The 20,994-nt window shown below is 35.3% G+C and overlaps 1 protein-coding gene across 2 annotated transcripts in view; it reads right to left on the bottom strand.

Moving 5' to 3' along the window:
- Positions 1 to 20,994, bottom strand: part of tnr (tenascin R (restrictin, janusin)) — a 128,047-nt gene that overhangs the window by 38,503 nt on the left and 68,550 nt on the right. For both annotated transcript variants that reach the window (XM_026205816.1, XM_026205817.1), the window contains exons 4-7: positions 10,106 to 10,649; positions 6,193 to 6,666; positions 2,657 to 2,920; positions 898 to 1,013 (exon numbers count right to left, since the gene is read on the bottom strand). In XM_026205816.1, coding sequence (XP_026061601.1) covers positions 898 to 1,013; positions 2,657 to 2,920; positions 6,193 to 6,666; positions 10,106 to 10,592 — 1,341 coding nt within the window. In that variant the 5' untranslated portion in view covers positions 10,593 to 10,649. The remainder of the gene's footprint in view (positions 1 to 897; positions 1,014 to 2,656; positions 2,921 to 6,192; positions 6,667 to 10,105; positions 10,650 to 20,994) is intronic.

Below are 20,994 nucleotides of genomic sequence, written 5' to 3'. Positions count from 1 at the left end.
AGAGACTCAAACTTCCCAGTACAGGACAGAAACTGCACTCTTCAAGGGGTCCTGAAATGTGTGGCATTTACCCGGCTGAGCTGTCAAAACTGACTGCAAACAGATTTGCCAAATCATCTCCTGGCTGAAGGAAATTCTTTGTGTGAACCATTTTAGCAAACCATTATCCTCAGTTTCCCAGTTTCCATTACACACAAACACACCTCCGATATGTCTTTTGTTGGAGGGGAAGAGTGTGTTTACAGATTCAATGGCTGGGTCTTAATAGTAACGATACAGCCAAATGAAATAAACAACGCCTCAGGGGCTCTGATGCATATTTGTTTTTATACATAGGGAGAGATGTTTCACCTCAATGTGAAATGACAGGTATGTTGCACAGGAGACATGCTGTTTTGCATACGGCGATGTCTCCCACAGCTATTTCATAATGAGGCACCGAGCACAAGCTCCACATTTTGCTGGCATGCAGGAGCTGGACGTTTTCTTCTTCCTGTGAGGGTGCAGAATGCACATGCTGAAAATGTTTTGTCCTTTCTCCAGATGGAACATTTGAAAGGGGATTAGTGAGAACATCTCTGCCTGGATGTATTGTGTTTCTGCCATGATGCAGAATAATTCTCTTTCAAACAAGGACAGATTGACATTTATCATGCTGAGAGGCACCTGTCAGAACCCAAATCATCTTTGGCTTCAAAAGGCATTAATTTATCAGCTGTGCACAGATGTCTGTCAAAACCTTACATTGCAGTTTTCTTGTTTACTGTTGTGGAAATACAATGCGGCAGATGCTGAAGTCCACAAATGCTACTGGATTCCAGAACCTTAGTGTTGTTACGCCAGAAGCTACGCAGGGGTAGAATCAAATGAAGTGTGACCTTCTAAGGAAAGCCTTACCTTGGGAATGAAGCTTATTTCCCAACCATCAAACAAGTAGTCTAAGGGTTGCCACTGAACCTCCACGGATGTCTCCATGATGGATTTGAAGAGTAAACCGTCTGGATTCGAGAGATCTAAAAGGTACAGATTGATGCATTATTGGCCTCCGTCCTGTGTGTGTTCAATAAATCAACAATTTTCTCAGCCAAGGTGGATCTTTACTCTCTGCTTTTAGCTCTGTAAAAATAGAGCAGTAGATACATAGAGGTTCACTTTGTGGTCATATTCAAGATTATTTTAGTTTTCCCAGATATTTTAAACATGCAATGCGTCTTAAATCAGTTTTATTTTATTTTATTTTAGTACTTTTATTGTATAAAGGATGCAGTCGGGAAACCTGAAGAATAGAAGTCAGGAAATAGCATGAGTGTACACAAGTGAATCTCCAGCCTTTTCAGTGTCAACAATAGTAAGAGCTTCCAGAGGATTTGAAAATAATATCATGGAAACAGTAATAAAACACTATCTCGGCTTGAAGTGTTCTGCTGCATCCATGTGTATGATGACATAAAAAGGTTTGTAAGTGTAAGTGATAATGTGCAGTCATACAATAAATAGTACTAAAGAAACTCTGACAGTAGTCAGTAGTCTCTGTCGCTCTCCTTTACACCAACCTACAAAAAAGTTTGGGTTAAGCAGAATGTTTTATTTAAAAGAAATGAAAGCTTTTATTCGGCAAGGATTTAATTTATCAAGATTTAAAAGGAGATTTAAGACATTTAAAATGTTACAAATTTCTATTCTTATAAGTGATGTTTTTAACATCATAAAAATTCTGGATAAAAAGAATTGTATATATATATATATATATATATATATATATATATATATATATATATATATATATATATATATATATATATATATATATATATATATATATATATATAAAATACAGTTTCCCCAAAATATTAAGTGGCATAACATTTTTTAACATTTCCTTCAGTGCTTTCTCTCTCTATTCATTCCTTCCTTGTGATATGTTTTCCTATTGATAACTGCACATTTTTTTGGCTATTGCAAGCATATCCTTCAATTGCAGAAAATGGGCAAAATGTTCAACATTTGTCTCATTTTTGTTACATTACAGAAATGATGGCTCCTCTAGTTCAATATCTCAGAAGTCTAAGCAAATCCTCGATGCCTGCCAGATGCCACATGCGAATAGCAATTTCTTTCAAATTCATTAAGTTTCAATTATATCCATCATCTCTGAATTACCTGCAAAAATGTAAGGGACAGAAGGCAAGTCAGTGGTGCTTTATGAAGAATGCCCAACTGGCTTTTCAAAAATAATGGAATGTTTGTTATGATGTGTTCTATTCTAGGCTGAGGCATTTTGCTCAAGGCTGACAAGCAGTGACTGTATACAAAAGGCCCTCTAGCATTTTGCCAGTCTGGCACTGCTACTCACCAGGTGGTGGGTGTCTAATCATATCCTGTTGGCAAAGACAGCCAGTTGTTCCTCTGAAGAACTAACATGAGGTATGTGTGTGTGTGTGTGTGTGCAAATGGGTCTGTGAAGGAGTGTGTAATCTCTCATCCAGGTCTATTAAACCTGGGTCATGCTTGGGTAACAATGATGCACTTACAATGAAAATGTCACATTCAAGATCTATGCAAACCATCTCAGACATTTCAATAGAAAAATAGCATATCGGACCAAAACACCAATGCTATTTGAATAAAAGAGCTCCCAGGAGATAAGTGCACTCACAGGTGGAGACTAAGGTGTTCATTGGGGCACTTATGATGTTGTCGATCACCGCGTACACATTGATGTTGTACTCCAGACCCGGCTCCAACCCTTTGATGGTGGTGTTGGTAACATTTCCTGGGACTCTGATCTCTAGTTGGACTCCACCAGGGGTTGTGGGGGCATAAGTGATGAGATAGTCTGTCAGGATCACAGGCCCCTCCCATTCCAGATCAATGGTGTTCTCTGACACTCCCCGAACTCGCAGATTCATAGGAGGTGACACTGTGTATAAAAAGGCAGACGATATCACATGAATATGAATTATTCTGATCAAAAAGCAATCATTCTGAGGAGACGGGCATGGAAAATCCTCTGATGTGATCTAAAGCAAACCACACTGCAAGCATTTTACAACTTTCGTTCAGAGATAACTTTTTAATGGAAGATAGATAGATAGATAGATAGATAGATAGATAGATAGATAGATAGATAGATAGATAGATATTTTTAAGTTGCTTCTCCAAGCCACATGTAGTATTATCTGACACTGATGTTCTGGTATGTAGTGAACTTGAAAAAGTTATAAAATGTAGCTACTTATAAATGAGTTTGGAGAATCCCATTTGGGCTACCCAAGAGACTAAGAAACAACCCGGGTCTCCAGAACACACGAGACGTCTTCCTGATACTGGGCTCATAGGAGTAGCTATAAGTGGCCCCCAAGGAATTGCTAAAGACTTGAGAAAGCAATTCAGCTTCTTCCACACGAACAGGACAGACTGGCGCTCCTTCTGGTCCCCCTCTACAACAGACCCCTCAAAATAGAAAAAAAAAAGTCCCAGGGTGCATACTTAGCAAAATTTATCACTCTAGCATCTGTGCTTCTCACCCTTATCTAACTGCCAAGCTCCCCTTTTTATTTTCAAGGAGGAACAAGAATTCAGGAAGCGGAGCAGATACAGTCTATACAGACAAAAAGGGAGCAACGGTCTTTCTAACTGGATGCTTCTCAGTTTCCGTGTCTCAGAAGACAGTCTCATCTCTTAAAAGCTGAGATCAATTATTTGAAAAAAATCTTTCCATCAGAATACTATGTATGTATACTATATACTATGTATACTGTTTTTAACCCAAATATCATACTTTTACACATTCTCTCGTTATTTAAAAACTGTTGATTTACTTATCTTAAGCAAAACAGAAAATGTAATATATATAATGTGTTGTGAATTAACTGTTTTTTTTTATTTTTATTATTCAGCACAGCATCACAAATTCTAACAGTAATTTCTCAGTCCATTCAAACTGGATTCATTCTCAGCTTTGTACATGCATTAGTATTGACAGCCCTGCTTGTCTACATTATCGATTGCCATGAACTGAAGCAACACTATGTCAGTCAGAATAACTTAAAGACTATGTTTGGCGAAGTGTGTTGAGTAAAATTTGCTATTACTTATTTCATGATTACTTTTGTTGAATTATAGTTGACAGACTTGTTAAAGGCAGGTGTAGTTCTATGTGTTTTTTTTTTTTTTTTTTTTTTGTCAGAGCAATTTAATTCCTTGATGAATAGAAAATATCTCCTGATTAGAAAAATTGTCATTGTCAAAGAAAGACATTTCACATATAATTTCATTTTAAGCTATTCGAAGATTTCAGAAAGATTTCCTTCATTACTTCTTCCCCCTTCCCCTCCCATCGCTGTTTGCAAAATACTTTTTGCTTACTTTTTCATTGACCTAATGAAACGAGAAAATTGCATAGATTAACTGAAAGAAAAGCCATATCCTAATTCATTCCCTTGATAATATGAAGACCTAAGAGAGAAGAATCTTAAGAAGCTATGTGGAGAGTAATGATTGAGCAGCCACTCGCCGTATTCCACCACCTCTCACACACAACACCCCACTATTTTCTCCTAATTGCAATGAAATAAGCAATTTTGCCTCCACTCAGTCTTGCAGAAAATGAGAGGGAGAGAACTGGGCTGGTAATATGATTTGCCCTTCCCTCTCCCACCCGTGAGATGACAGCTGTCTTCATCGATGTGGGGTTTCGCCAGCCTTTTCCACGAACTAGCTGTGAACCTGGGTAATCGTGATGGAGAAATTGCTTCGGCCTGGTTAATATGACACATCTTCCCCAGTGAATGTGACTTTTGACAAATGAATGGTGTTATGCTGTGAGTTGTCACCAATTTTACAGCCATGACTGCAGGAGCAGGGGGCCTACCGTGGGGTTTAGCATCTGTTGTGTGTGCCGGTAACTGGGGAATCGGTTACTGCTCTTCGCAGAGAGGATTTATATTGGAAAGAAAATTTACCAGTTGCACATCACTTAATAAAGTGGCTTGTTTATCTGCTGTTGGCTTAAACACTTTGAGAGAGAATATGCTATGAAAATGATGTTCATGTTTTCTCAAACAAGCTTTTATTATAGCTTAATTTCTTCTTTGATGGATTTTAAATGCTTAAAGAACACCAAGCGAGTCAGACATTAAATATTCACGTGCAATATATAAAGCAAAATGTGTGAATTATCCAGCACAAACTCATTTTCTTGGGTAACGGTTAGCTGAATCTACTGTGCCAATATAGCAAAATGCAATAATGTTAAAACAATGAAAAAACTAAACAAAAAAACAACAACAACCAAAGCTACTGGAAATGCTATCTTTAACTACATGTAAGGTACTGTATATACTGTAAATAGATTTAATATATATATAAAATATTTTTGATTTAACAGTACAATACAAGAAATTACTCAGAAATGTCTCTTACATATCACATTTAATTATATTTCATCTATATTAATTGTTTATTTTTTTCTATCAGTTAATAAGTTAATGGGCTTTGTGTTGCAGCACTTTAAACAAATTGGTTGAAAGAACGAATGTATGAATGAATGACTCACATGCAGTCACCTACTGGTGGTTTTAGTTTCATATTTATAGTAGAATTAATTTTCAGTATTCAATTAAAAAATCAAAGACATCAATACCCATTTATTATCTTCATTTATGCAATGTTGAAACAACATATTTCATTCTAAAGCTAAAAAAGCTTTTTTTGTAATGTATATCCTAGTATTTATTAACTTAATAAAATATTCTGCAATTGTACTTTTATTATACTAAACTGGCACACTGGTTAAAACTTATTTATACTGAAGTATATTTGATTGTGCTAATGTGGAACTATTGTATATTTCAGGTACACGTTAAATATCTTGCATTTAAAGACAGATATTATTTAAAGTTCTTACAATCCTTATCAATAGTGGCATCAAAGGCATATTTTAGGCTTAATATAAAGAAAATTTGCATTGTGCACAAGTATCTCCAAATAAAGTTTAACTATATATATATATATATATATATATATATATATATATAAATTGCACATCATGTATTTAATTAGAATAACTTGACAGCCCTAGAAATAACTCTAAATATATACAGGGAATATATGTTTCAAACCTATAAATTATGTCTACAAATTTCCTGGCAACAAAAACTACAAGGGTGTTTTTACACATTGAACACTGACCTGAAGCGCAGTCATCTCCTGTATATCCCTCTTGACAGGCACAGAAACCATCCTTGCACACCCCTTTCTGGCTGCAGTTATTAGCACAGAAGATGAGAGAGCAGTCTTCCCCCAGGAAGCCAGGTCGGCACTGGCAGGTTCCGTTCACACAGGTTCCTTGATCTGAGCAGTCGTTCAGACATCTGCCCAGCGAGCAGTCTTCTCCAGCAAAGGATTCCTCACAAACACACTCGCCATCAATGCACAACCCCCTGTCAGAGCAATCACCTGGACATCGAGGCTCCGAGCAGTTCTCACCGCCAAAGTTACGGTCGCATACACACTCGCCTTCGATGCAAATGCCCTGGCCGGAGCAGTCATCTGGACAGTGGGGTTCAGAGCAGTTCTTTCCAATCCATCCTTCTTCACAAACACACCCACAAACCTCCATACTGAACGTGCCATGGCCACATTGAGGGACAAAGTCCAAGCGACCTAAAATTGAACAAATATGTTGAAGTTAATTAAAGAAATGAATATCACTTACTCACCCTAACGTCAGGGAGAAATTGGCAGCTGTTAACACTGTGACTGAATCAGTCTGGTTCATGAATTAATCATTCAAACAGGTTTTGTGACATAAGTCAACTGATTCATCAACTTCTACAATTTTAAATTGATAGTTTACTCAAACATTTTATTCTGTCATCATTTACTCACCCTCATGTTGTTCCAAACCTGTATGAATTTATCTATTCTGCTGAACAGAAAAGAAGATATTTCAATAAATGTCTGTAACCAAACAGAAGATATTTGATAACCCAGATTCTTCAAAATATATTTAGAGAGAAATTCATACAGCTTTGGAACAAGCTGAGGGTGAGTATTTTTTTTTTTTATTATTATTTTTTTTTTTTTTTGTGTGAACTATCCCTTTAAGTATATAACACTTAAAGGGTACATAACATACATAGTTTCACCTAATCTCATGTTAATCTTGAGTACCTATAGAGTAGTACTGCATCCTCCCTATCTCCAAAAAGTCTTTAGTTTTATCATATTTATGTAAGAAAAATACAGCTTTCCGAATTCTCTCTGGAAAAAGCAGAGCTCCTGGAGGCATGAACATACAAACACACTTGCTACACTCCGTTGCTGCCCTGGAAAACAAACTGCATCCACTGTTCATGTAACACTGGGTTCTTGGGGAAGCTGAACATGGTAAACTTTCTCTCACATCCAAAAACACTCTTATTTGGAGACACTCTCGAACAAATCCTGTGCAGCGCTGCCAACGATTCCTGGAAGAAGCGCGTTGATGGGCAGGGTCTCGCTCTCCTCTGGTCGATGTGTGCGCGGCGTGCTTTTCTGAGAAAAATGCTCATATAAGGAGTTCCACCATCGTCTACGTCATAAGATCCACAATAAAAAAAAAACAGCCCAGAAGTAAGATTTTTGGCACAGAAATTCTCCGTCTTTCGTCCAAATAACTATTTTTTTTTACTTTGGCCATGTTTAGCATGAGAATCCATCTCTTTAACACTGCGAAAAACACCATTGTAGCCCTCCTTTAAATTACAGACTGTTACTCACACAAGACTACCATTATGTTCTGAAAAAAGTCACACCACTTTATCATCATTTTATAGTGCATTTTTTCTGTCATTTTGGTCCTCACTTTCAGTATCCTGGACACTCTTACACGTACAGTGTCTTTAAATATTACTGCATTCCCTTCAGAGCAAACCAAGTCAAACAGATTTGGAACAAAATGTCGGTGAGTAAATAATGACAGAATTCACACTGGGTGAGATATTCCTTTAATTTCCATCAGGATGGACTAAAATTAATCTTATGTAAAAAAAAAAAAAAAAAAAAAAAAATGTAAAAAGAATAATAATATTAAAACTTCTGAGGCAATATCTTGCAATCGTATTAGCTCCAGCAAATGTAGCCTGGTTTGATTCAGCAAACAGAGGACTTATCAAAGGCTTGAGGGGAAGACCTCTCCAGCAGCAGTGCTGTAATTAATCTAGTTCACAATCTAACCTCATTTGTATAGCTTAATACTACTGCAGTGTTTCAGCTGTTTTTATCTGCCCTGGAAGGGCTCCGCAGCCAAGGATTGCAGGTGTGAATCCACTCGAGGGCCCCTTTGAGACGTTAAGCAAGCACAACACTACTGCTGTCCACAGTTCTGTTGTCCCTATGGGTCAATGCGCAATATAGCCTCTACTTCACTTAGCACCGCAGTCACATCACAATTGACAGAACGACCAGGATGCACTTTTGTATCATCCACCTGGTACAATGAGCCAAAAACCACCTGAAATGGATTAAAGATTAAAAAATATAAAAAATAGTTATAAAAAATATTATTTCAATGTTCCAGTGAATGATTCTTAGATGATTCTTCACTAATTCAGTATTATTTGAGTCTGACTGAGAAGTAAGTTTTTAATTAAAATGAGTCCTTTTAAATGGTTTAAGCTTAATTTAGTGTTAACCGTTTTAGATTAAAGAGAAAAGTCAAAAAGAGAAAGTGATTTTATCTTTTTATTGTCAGTATTGCTGAATATATCCTCCATTTACCTATTTTGTACACACACACACACACACACACACACACACACATGCACCCCCCCCCCACACACATATATAATGAAATGTTGTGATGACGCAAACAGAAACCGCAACCTGCACGTGCACCTGCATAGCGCAGACCACGAGCTCCACGCGACATTCACTTAACACCAGTGAGAACATTCTCTCTCTTCGTATTCCTTTATTCGCAGCACTAAAACGTCTCCTAACAAAGAGATTAAGACGGACCACGAAGTAAAAACAAAGAAAAGTACAGTCTTATAGAGTCTGTTAGCACACGTCTCACTGAGATCTTTTCGGATCCTCTGCACTTCACCGCGAATGTGCTTGATCCACGTTATAAAGACCATTAACGTTACTTGGATGCGGAAATAAGGCAGCGCGCACGAGAAATGATCCAGGCCGCGCTGGATGCGGAGAACCCGCGTGGAGACGGAGAAGCGCCAAGCGCAGGAGACAGATCAGAGCGCAGAAAAAAAGACTCGTCTCTGCGCCAAATGAGTGGCATGCACCATCGTTGTCTGATATGTTCAGTGGAATTCTGCAAGAAAGTGCCTCAAATAATAATAATACGTTGGCTATTTTGTTCTTAGGCTACTATATATATATATATATACATATATATATATATATATATATATATATATATATATATATATATATATATATATATATATATATATATATATATATATATATATATATATATATATGTGTGTGTGTGTGTGTGTGTGTATATCCAACTCCAAGACCTAAGACTTTTTCTAAGTACACAAAGGGCCTATTTCTCTCAAATACTGTTCACAAATCTGTCTAAATCTGTGTTAGTGAGCATTTCTCCTTTGCCGAGATAATCCATCCACCTCACAGGTGTGGTATATCAAGATGCTGATTGGACAGCATCATTATTGCACAGGTGTGCCAATAAAAGGCCACTCTAATTTAATATTTTTTTTATATAAATATTTGTATTTCATATAGTTATTATTTCAAATATTTTTATTCCATTATTTGTGTACTACTTATTTTATTAAGCCTAAATGGTTTTTAATGTCACTATTGATGAGGATTGTATTATCTTTGAATAATATGGGTCTTTAAATGCAAGATATTAAATTGTACCTAAAGTGTACTTACAATAATTCATCTTTAGCACAATCAAATATACTTCAGTGTATCTTTAGTTGGACTTTAGTACTACTTATATATATATATATATATATATATATATATATATATATATATATATATATATATATATATATATATATATATATAATACTGCAGGATATGCAAGCAATGTGTATCTACCTCATAATCTAAAACTTACCCATAACAGAGCTCTCTCCACAGCAGCTGGAGCTACACTGTGCTCGAAGCAAGGACACCTCCCTCTCCAGCATCTCTACGCGGTTAACCAGCTGTTCCATGGCGGCAGCCGCAGGACACCCACACGCCTGCTTTGGGATATTGATGCGATGGGTGAAGGTCACCTGGCTGTCCGAGTCCACTGTCTCTTCTGTGTACTCTGTGGGCATCTTGTCACTCCCAGCTGCACCTTTGTTTGTCCCTGGCCCTGGTACCGTGTCTAGGTCCACTGAACAGAGTGACTCTAGAGGCACATTGATGTTGTATACATGATTGAAGATCATGGCCTGGGTCTGGTTGCTAGAGGGACCCCCGCCTTCGGGAACCTGTCTCCTCACTCTTGTGGTCCTTACTAGTTTGTTGGTGGGGTTAGGAACAGCTTGAATCCCAAAGAACAGTAGAGCCAGGCTCACTATTGAACCTTGTATTGCCATGGTGCACCTCCACATCACAACTCGAGCACTAGGGTGAGATCATAAACTCCTCAAATAGACCTCTGATTGGCACTGTGAACAAAAAGAGACCATTTTTAGCACTAGAAAACAGGAAAGAAAATAGCAGATCTTAACAATGGCAATATTTTACTGTCCTCAACCTCAGTATACTGTATATATATATATATATATATATATATATATATATATATATATATATATATATTATAAATAGGCAACCGATTTTGTGTTAGAGTTTATAACATTACAAGTAGTCTATTTCAATAACATTTAGTTACTTTTTATTAAATATCAGACCACTGACCCACCAAAGGGAGTATTCCAGAGCAGTTTAATTCATCCTAGATCTGATTTGCAAGCATGAGAGGTGGGTTACAGGTTAATCAGCCAATCACAGAAATGAAGGGAATATGATGACTGACAGGTCATTCAGCCAATCATAACACTGTCTTTTCTCATGTGACTTTTCACCTGTATCTGGCCTGCCAGAGGTAAAGGGAGGGCAAAAACAAAAACACTTGTATTTTTGTAAGACAGTGATTCTTTTACAAAAAAAAGTTTTAAGTGTTAAGTAATCCTAGAATTATTAACTGAAATTAAACTCAAAATACAATATAAATATTAGATTAAAAACTTCACCTAAAAAAACCTTTAGAAAAAAATAAAAGTTTCCTTACCAACTAACTGAAATAAAAGAAGTTTAGGTTTAGGTTGAAACACTAATTAATAAAACTGACATAATAAATAAAATAAAAATGTATATAACCAAAACTTGAAAACTGGAAATATGCAAATAAAAGCTAGTAATACATATAATAATAATTTACAAATAAGACTGTTATAGACGGTTTCATACAGTTTTGCTTGTCTGATTTTTATTTCTCAGAGAAAATATACTGCTGTAAAATATTATAATATTTAGCTAATGCTTTCAGGACTATTAAGTAATTCTTGCATCAAATTACATCAAAAGTAGACTGCATTTAGTAATTACATCAAATCTAGACAATGTTTGTTTGATGACATATAAAATCAACTACTGAATTAGAATACAAAATCAAAAATCAATAGGTGGTTGATGAGGAGATTCCAGCACTTTGTGTCTATAAAAGCCCTAAATAAATTTAATGAATTATTATTTTAATTATTATTATACAAATCAGAATAATTCACAACAGTATTGGGAAATCCAAATGTTTTTGGGAAGTGCGCCACTTATCAGCTCATCCAAACTGTTTCACGTTATCCCCGTTTCATTAGGCCCTTGTTATTGTTGAGCCCTGAACCTAGTAAAGCGGAACTGTTATTGATTCCACATTTTGTGCTGAAATTATTTTCTGATCATTGTAGACATCAAACCTATAAGCTTTCCCTACAGCATGAGAATTATTAGAGTAGTTCAAATGGGAATTTTGATACAGCTCATTGATTCAGGAGAGACCTTTGTATGGAGTTTTCTTCAAATCTTCCTTAATCCCTTATCAGCAACAGAACTCAGGACGAGAGCAAACTGTAGAATGAATCACTGAGTCAGACTGACACCTGGGCTTTTGGGCTGCGGTCAGAGTGATAATCTCCTCTGACATTTTCTATTTTTAATGGACCGGCAGACATAGTCTTCCCTACCGAAGAAACTATTTTTTTGTTGCTGCTCAGTCAACTGGATAAAAGTAGGAGACTTTAAAGTAAATGTATAGTGCTCTATAATTTCTAACAGGAGAAGAATTCATAGAGAACAAAGCGTCCATCCATCCAAATCACTTCAATCCTAACACTTCACTTTAAACTGGCAATCTAAATGTACTTTCAGAATAATTACTAAAATCTACCAAATATATGTCACAAAAGAATGAATAGTTAACTATAGGCTTGTGCACTCATATATTCCTGTCACATTGTGACATCTTATTTCTATCTGTCAGAGCCTGGGGGTGTGTCTAAGCGGATTGCTCAAATTTTATTTGTGGCACTGGACCCCGGAGCAGGTGGCTCGTTCATTCCGCCTCCATCCTGCCCCTTATAATATGAGTGGAAAACTTTCGACAGAAGTGGTCTGACACTACACAACCAATTTCTCCCTCACAACTTCTACAGAAATATAGTCTGATGAAACAAAAAAATTCTAATCTGCAAAGTAACAGAGTCTTCTTCACAAATATTAGCCAAAAACAGCTAAAAAAAAGCTAAAAGGAGTATAGGTCACCCCAAAATGATGAATTTTTCTCACACTTTGGTCATCCAATATGTAAATGAGTTGGTATCTAATCTGAACATATTTAAAGAAACTTAACATTATTTAAGTTAAATAATAAATTAACAATTTTTTTGTGTGAAAATTTTCATTTTTGAGTAAACAACTCCTTTAGCAGTCTAAAAAAAAATGTCCCTTTCCCTGAAGTGTTAAGTTTTGAGAAATGTCTTTCCTATATGGTCTAGTGTTCTCTCTGACGGAGAAGATTAAAGAGACTTCAGAACTATACAGAGACTACAGACCAGTGAAGACACTGTCACTCTCTCTTTGTCTGTCTCTCTTTCTCCCATAAAGTATTGTTACTTTTTTATACAGGCTGCCTTCAAAGGAGAAGTCAGTCCAGGTCATGCAGACAACTCTGCATTTCTCTTGTTATAATGGGCGGATGGGAAACTTTTCTTTGACTGGAGATCTTGGCAATGCCAAGCAGCCTGTAGCCTTTGAAAAGAATAAGTGCTATCACGCTGAATGACGAAGAGGCTCAATTAGGAGCGCACTCAATTAAATACGACAGGGAAGACCACAGGGTCCTTTGACTGCGCCCTTTCTCCAATTTCCTAATTTACTTTTCAACAGCACATGTTTCTTGCTGGGATTTTTCTTTCAGTCACTTAATGGTTGTCCACATGGTAGGACCGCAATCAGAACTGACAGCGCTGTGAATGAAAGGAGCGAAAGGAGCGCAACTGTAAATTCTGCTTTGCCATCTCACGAATAAATTACATTTTATAATATATGAAAATAGAAAACAGTTATTTTGAATATGGGGAACAGAAGAGACCAAGACCAAACAGATCTTACCAACCTGAGTCGATAAAAATAAGAAAATAATATTTTTTGAGCAGAAAATGTATTTGATCAGTGCCAATGCTTTTGAATACCAATAACTATAATTGTAATGTATGTATTAACAAAACAAGTTAACAAAAATATTTCAGTCGCTCACTGTCGTTATTGTTAACTAAAACCATAAAAAAATATTAGTCGAAAAACATAAAGAACTTGAAAACTTAAAATACTTAAACTGAAATACTAAAATTTCTAATACAGAAATAAAAAAGACTAGATAGGCTAAAAAAATGACAGAGGCACATAGCAAAATTACTAAAACTTAAAATGAAAGATGAAAATATCAAAATAAAAGCTAATTCAAAATATAAACAAAAACTATAATAGTATATACAGTTATTAATTCTAATATAACACTGAAATCGACTGACATCACTGTAGTTAAAATGTATAGTACATTCTCCCTGAAAACTAAATAAACATGTCATATTACAGAGCCAAGCAAACAAATGAAAGATTTTCTGCAAATGTTCTGTTTCTAATGAATGTAAGTGATGCTGTAATTATGTGAAAGAAGAATACATGCTGGAAAGAGATATTATAAATAAGAAAAGAACAATTGCATCATTATTGCCTGAATTTCGCATTAAAAGAGCTGATGTAACATCCTGTATTGTATCACCCCTGTTCTTGGGTATTTAAACAGCATTATCTGCTTTGTGGCGAAGGCTCTGGAGCTGTTGTTGCTGATGATCATTCTCATTGCTGAAAAGAGCTTCACCTTCTTTTGGTAAAATGGCTTATTCTTTTCTCTTTTTCTTTTCTTTTCTTTTCTTTTTTATCTTTTTTTTATAAAGCCGTCTGCACCACCCCTGAGATGAAGAGAAAATAATTTTAGTATTTTAAATCTCTTTCTCCCTCTTCATTAAGGGTTACATTTGACTCATAAAATTGAGACATAAGAAGTAAAAAGTTTTACCAAATTTTTGATTTTCTTTTCAGTGCACTCAAAAACAAAACTAAATAGTTAGGTAAAATGATTTTACTGAAAACAATGTTTACTAGCTAATGACCAACCAATAACTAACTAACTACCAGCATGGTCTAACCTGCTTCAGGAGTTTGGAGTGTTTCTTTTTTATTTATTTTTTATTTTAACATCAGCCAGCCAATGTCCAAACTGGACCAAAACCCCACAAATCCCATTGCACATGCCTGAATCTAATTGAAACCTTGTGATGAGATCATTTTCACCTGCAAGACACATTGTCCATTCATCATCCATTCTCCAGACAACACAAACACACAACTGATTGAAATGTCAGGGCTGAAAACATGAATAAATGTATTCCATGATATCAGACAATTATGTCTTATCCAGATGTTCCGGTGATATGACTCCAGCAATAGGTGTATTTGTAATTTACAAGCAGTAACCTGATAGATGCCCGCGTTTCTTCAAGGAGAGCTGGTAATTCTCCTGTGTCCTGCAGGACAATTCTCCTATGGTTCAGTAAATGCTTGTTGTGTTCTTAAGCCATGATTTGTTTAGAGAGAAAGCAGGGGACTTTAAAAAACAGAGCGTGCACAGCAGAGTTGTGATAAAGACATGTAGCCCACATGATGTTAGGGCATCAGGAGGTCAACAAAAGCATTAACCTCTCGCCAAGATAACAGATGGGAATGTTTGTTGGCTTCGCATTGCATTTTTAAAAGACTTGTTGATAATAGAAAGATAGAGAGGAACATTTCTGCTCACCTTCACTTTAAGAGCTACAGTACAGTGACAACATGATGTAAATGGTCTCTAACTGGTCTTAAAGAGTGAAAATAGATGAAACTGGATACGATAATGTTGAAACAACGACAATGTCTCCGTGATACAGTTTTAGTTAAGAATGAAGACTGCTGATTTTCTGAGGAAAAATAACAGACACAGGCTTCAATGAAACTCTTGCTTTTTTTTCTCAGTTGTTCAAAATTCCAAGTATGTTTTCTAGTTCACATCAAAATGAGAACAAGGTTTCATGATATAACGTGTTTTATCATTAATTTTAAGTGTAATAAAAGAGTAAAAACATAAAATATGCCATTGATACATTTTATGCATTTGCAGTTTTACTTAGTTTATGGAAATTTATATTCCTCCAAGATTTTGAACCCAAGACCCTTATCGCAGATAGCAACTTTCAGTGTTGAGCTGAATGAGCTGTGCATTGTAACCAAGATATACGTAGATTTTAAATAGATTAATTGTATTACTTAAATGTACATGCTTAAAATAGAGGTTCTTTACTGGCATTGATGGTTCCATAAAGAATATTTAATATCTACAGAACCTTTCAATTCCACAAAAGTTTCTTTATTGTGGAAAAAGGTTCTTTAGATTATTACAATGTTCTTTATATTCATAAAAACTAGTGCTGTCAAATGATTAATCATGTCACAAAACTCAAATCATCTCAGACTGGTTTTTTGAACATGACAATGAGTTCACTTTACTCAAATGGCCTCCACAGTCACCAGATCTCAACCCAACAGAGCATCTTTGGGATGTGGTGGAACGTGAGATTCACCTCATGGATGTGCAGCCGACAAATCTGCAGCAACTGTGTGATGTTATCATGTCAATACGGACCAAAATCTCTGAGGAATGTTTCCATCACCTTGTTGAATCTATGCCACAAAGAATTAAGGCAGTTCTGAAGGCAAAAGGGGGTCCAAACCGGTACTAGAAACATATATATATATATATATATATATATATATATATATATATATATATATATATATATATATATATATATATATATATATATATATATATATATATATATATATATATATATACACACACACACACACACATATTTAGAAAATATTTAAATGTATTTATGTCTATATTTAAATTCATATAATTTACATTATAAATAAATATATTTAATATATAATCATAACAATTTTTTTCTGAAATATATACATGCATGTGTGTGTATTTATATATACATAATGAATATACACAGCACACACAAAAACTTTTATTTTGGATGTGATTAATCATTTGACAGCACTAATAAAAACACAGTTTTATAAAGAACTGTTCACTGAAATGTTCTTTTGGGAATCTAAAATGGTTTTATTGGTGTCAGCTGCATTGTTCATTGCTTAACAATTATCAAGCTATATTCTAATGAAGTGTTACCACTTCATGTCTATTGGGGGACCAGCAAATTAAAGTATGCAGATATTAACCATGCAGTCTACTAACGCTCTAATGACTGGTAGTTGACATGTAGTTACTCATAGTTAGTAAAACCTCAAAAGTGGACTATCAAAATAGTGTTACAATTTCTTCATAAGAGTAGTGTAGCAGTAGTTGAACTTCTTTTAATCATGACTAACTTCTAACTTCACAAGCTACCATTTCAATGCAGTTTCCTGGTCTTTACTCTACCTCTTCCCTCACTTGACAAAGTATTTCCAGCTGGCCGAAGTGTATCTGGCAGCAGGTTAGTAGAGTTCTTCCTTTCAAGTTTGTCTAATCTAGTATCACTTTGTCACGTCTGAGAGAACATCAGGAGCAGTTCCCCTAAGAGACAGCCATGTCTCATCCATCTCTTTATCCCTCTCTAGAGACTCCTCTCTCTCTCTCTCTCTCTGTCTCTCTTAGACATGTTTTTCTCATATTGCTTTCTGTGGTATCTTCTGCTTGCACTGGCTAAACTGACATGAATAGATGCCTGCGTTGCCTGTACTATGAGGCATCCTATGACTTTGCATTGTGAGAGTAAGCCTCAGTGAGACACAGACATAGGTGTATGGGTGGGGGTTTTGTAACCCCTATTTATGCAGGTTAATGTGCAAACACCTCGACGTGGAGACTGCCGCGCACATTGGCCTCGGCCTGGCCTGCAAATGCCCCCGCAACAGAGCTCAGCCCTGCAACATTACCATTCTATTCTCATTATTCTGACGGTGCCTGCCAAATTGCCTTGTCTTTCAGGATCATTGGACACTGTTCATTTTCAGCACCTGCGACCCAGCGGGTTTTACTTCGCAGTCTCCTTCTCGCTCTCACTTCTGGAGTTCCCAAGGCAACGTGGATTTAAGCATGTTGGGACACAAGGAAACCATGTTTAAAGAAAGAAAAGTGTGAAGGCCACACTCCTTTTCACCAAAAGAGCTGTCAGACGTCTACTATTTTATCTTACTCTGTTTCCAAGAAATAAACGTTAAATACATGTTATTCTATTATTAAAATAAATAAGCATTTGTTAATCTATTATTAAAAATAAGCAATTGTTACTCTATGTAATTACTGAACAAATCTGATGCATGACTGATTGAAACTTGAAATATTTATTTTATTTTATTTTACTTCCAAATAATAATATATGTTTATTAATAATCTTCTCTATTTAAAATTTTACCTTTTTTGTTTCTGTCCATTGGCAATGCTGAATTTATATGATCATTGATAAATTATTAGTTATAGATATTAACTATAGATAAGGGTCAAAGGTCAAACATAACATGATGTTTGGATGTAAAATCACCCCCATGTTAACTATTTTTTCACTAAAGTACTTTTATTTTTTTACTTTTGGAATCACAAAATGAGTAGTGGTTAATTAATTTAAAATATTGAGATATTGACACTCGCAGTGAAAATGAGAAGTGGTTAATTAATTTAATATATTGAGATAATGACACTCCCAGTTCTCTTAATAAAATTTTTTGAAAACTTGAAATATCATATCACCTTATATCATATCATATATATATATATATATATATATATATATATATATATATATATATTTTTTTTTTTTTGTTCTAATGCATGAACAATATATGGACTTCAATATATGGAAATCATCTGTGCTTTTGTTTATGGAATAAGTTTTTTTGTTTATGTATTTTTTTTTCAGCTGTCCATTTGTCCTTGCTCTGTTTGCGTCTGCCAATTTCTTGCTTGAATGAATTGTGAATAGAGAAATGTGTTTGACTTAATTTTATGCTTGAGTATTCGTTTTCATTTCAGAACAAAGTGAGGAAACTGTTGAGTTTAGACCTGGCTTGGGTTTAGAGTGATTCATAATATATATATTATTCAAAAGGTGTGTACTGTCATGCTGGCACAATTCTGAATGTAAAAGGGAAGACTAAAGCTTTTTTTCTTCAGCTTATGAGAAACTGGGAGGTAAAAATGCATGTCATCAGACCAAATCCTTCAAGTAAAGGGAGAGAGAGATGTTCAAAGACTTCATTTACATTCTAGAAAGCTCCGTGTGCACAAAAATGTCAATCCAGTCCCTCAATCCACTCAGGCCTCAGAATAATTGCTCATAAAGTGCGCCACTGTTCTCAGCATGCAGTGCTGCTAGTTCAAGAAAACCGCCATTCAGAGTCAGAAAAAATTCCAAATGGAAGAACTGGCTTGCTTTCAATTCATGAGCTGAAACTGGAATAGAATCAGGCACATCTCACAGGATGTTGAATTGGAATTTACAGGAAGAGGAGAATAAACAGAGTTTACATTTTCTCTTAACTAATTAGATGAACTAATTCATACTGTCAGAACAGAACCACAAGAGTATCTTTTTGAGTACATTTTTGAAAAGGGTTGTTCTACCATAGTCTACAAAATGAAATTTTAATATAATAAAACACGTTGTTTAATAAAATCATATTTCGGAATGGTAGCATATAAGTCATACTGAAAAGTTGGTAATATGCATACACAAAATAAATGTACAAATCAAATTAGAATGTTGCTTTAATTTAAAAAGCACTTTATTTTCACAATATTTGCTTCCTCGATTCAAATTCAAGAACTGGACTGGAACATTTAAGACATTCTCAATTTAAATCTGGGTGGCACACAACCCTGCTCTTGCCATTTCAGGCTGGTTTGTCTCTTGGTTGCATTAAAAATGATGCACAGCTGTTTTTTTGTTTCATTTTTATGCCAAAGGCTAGCTTAGAGTCAAACTCATCATTACGATTTTTGGCAATCCTTGTACAATTGCACAACCAATTATGACCACAAAATGGTAGCTATTCCCAAATAAAAAGTAAAATTACATTTCTTCAGAAGTGTTCTTCTTTTTTCTGGGTTACACCATGAATTATTGCATCACTGGGTACAATGAAATTCTTGCTATGTATGTAGTCATTGTGCAAGATATGAATTAATACATCTTTCACAACTTCTCTGATATATCTGAAGCTTCTACTACCTCTCAGGCAGAGTGTTTATGGTACTATCATTGCCTTCGTTCTCTCTGTAATGTTTTCCTCTCCTATATATCAGTGAATCAAACAATTTATCAGGGGCTACGTTTGACATGAGCTTAATACCATCTTCCCTTTAAGTGCAACCCCCTCTGAAAGCGCTATTGTCTGCCATCCCTCTCTAAAGAATATTTACCTTTCATCTTTTTCTCTCCCAACCCTCTGTTTCTTTTACTCCCCAAACTGACAGATATTATTGGCTTTCATAAAAGACAGAAATGTCTATGTTCTAAGATAGATAACAAAATACAAGATAATTTCAGGGAGTTTCAGAAAAAGAATGAATTAGAGGTCAAAGTAAATTTGATTATTTGTTTCTTTCTGAACACTGACTGTACACCCTGTCACATCTAATACTAAGTATATATTCTGTGTATGGACTGAAGCAGCACTGCTTTGTCGTGTTTACATTATTTGAAGTGCAGTTTTATTGTGTGTCCTTGTTCAGGGGTCATTTTCCCCTCTTTTATGCAGTTTATATCAGATTTCATCCAATATGGCATATTTACAGCCCTGCTACATAAGATCTGAAAGGATAAACTTTATATTATTTTACTGGAGAAACCATATCTGGCAGAATTGATCTGATTTCAGATATACCGCATAACATATAGTTGAGGTTTTTAAGTAAACACACTTTGGTGGATTGAAATATGCACATGGAAAGAACATCACATTTTAGAGAAAGTAACTCAAAAGTGAGATTAAGAAGTTATTTTATTAAATGTAACATTTTTTTAAATATATTATATGCATGTTAGACAAATAAATGCATATTACCGCAACTGTGTCATCCTATGAAAAATACATTTATTTATATAAAATACATAATTATTTTACATAGCAGTAATATTTTACAATATTTCTGCTTTTATACATTTTTGGGATAAATAAGCATAGCACTGGCATATGAGATACATATTATACATTGGTGTTAGGTAGATCCTTGATAAAGGGAGATTGCGGATACCACAGAAGCACATCCTTCTAAAAAATATAATGTCTCTCAATGATGGTCCAAATATTCACAAACCTTTTGTTTTTAGCACTGCCAAGCGA

The sequence above is a fragment of the Carassius auratus genome, chromosome 27, assembly GCF_003368295.1.
Source record: "Carassius auratus strain Wakin chromosome 27, ASM336829v1, whole genome shotgun sequence".
Classification (NCBI taxonomy): Eukaryota; Metazoa; Chordata; class Actinopteri; order Cypriniformes; family Cyprinidae; genus Carassius; species Carassius auratus.
The sequence above is the reverse complement of the archived record's forward strand: the minus strand, read 5'-3'. Positions and strand labels throughout refer to the sequence as shown.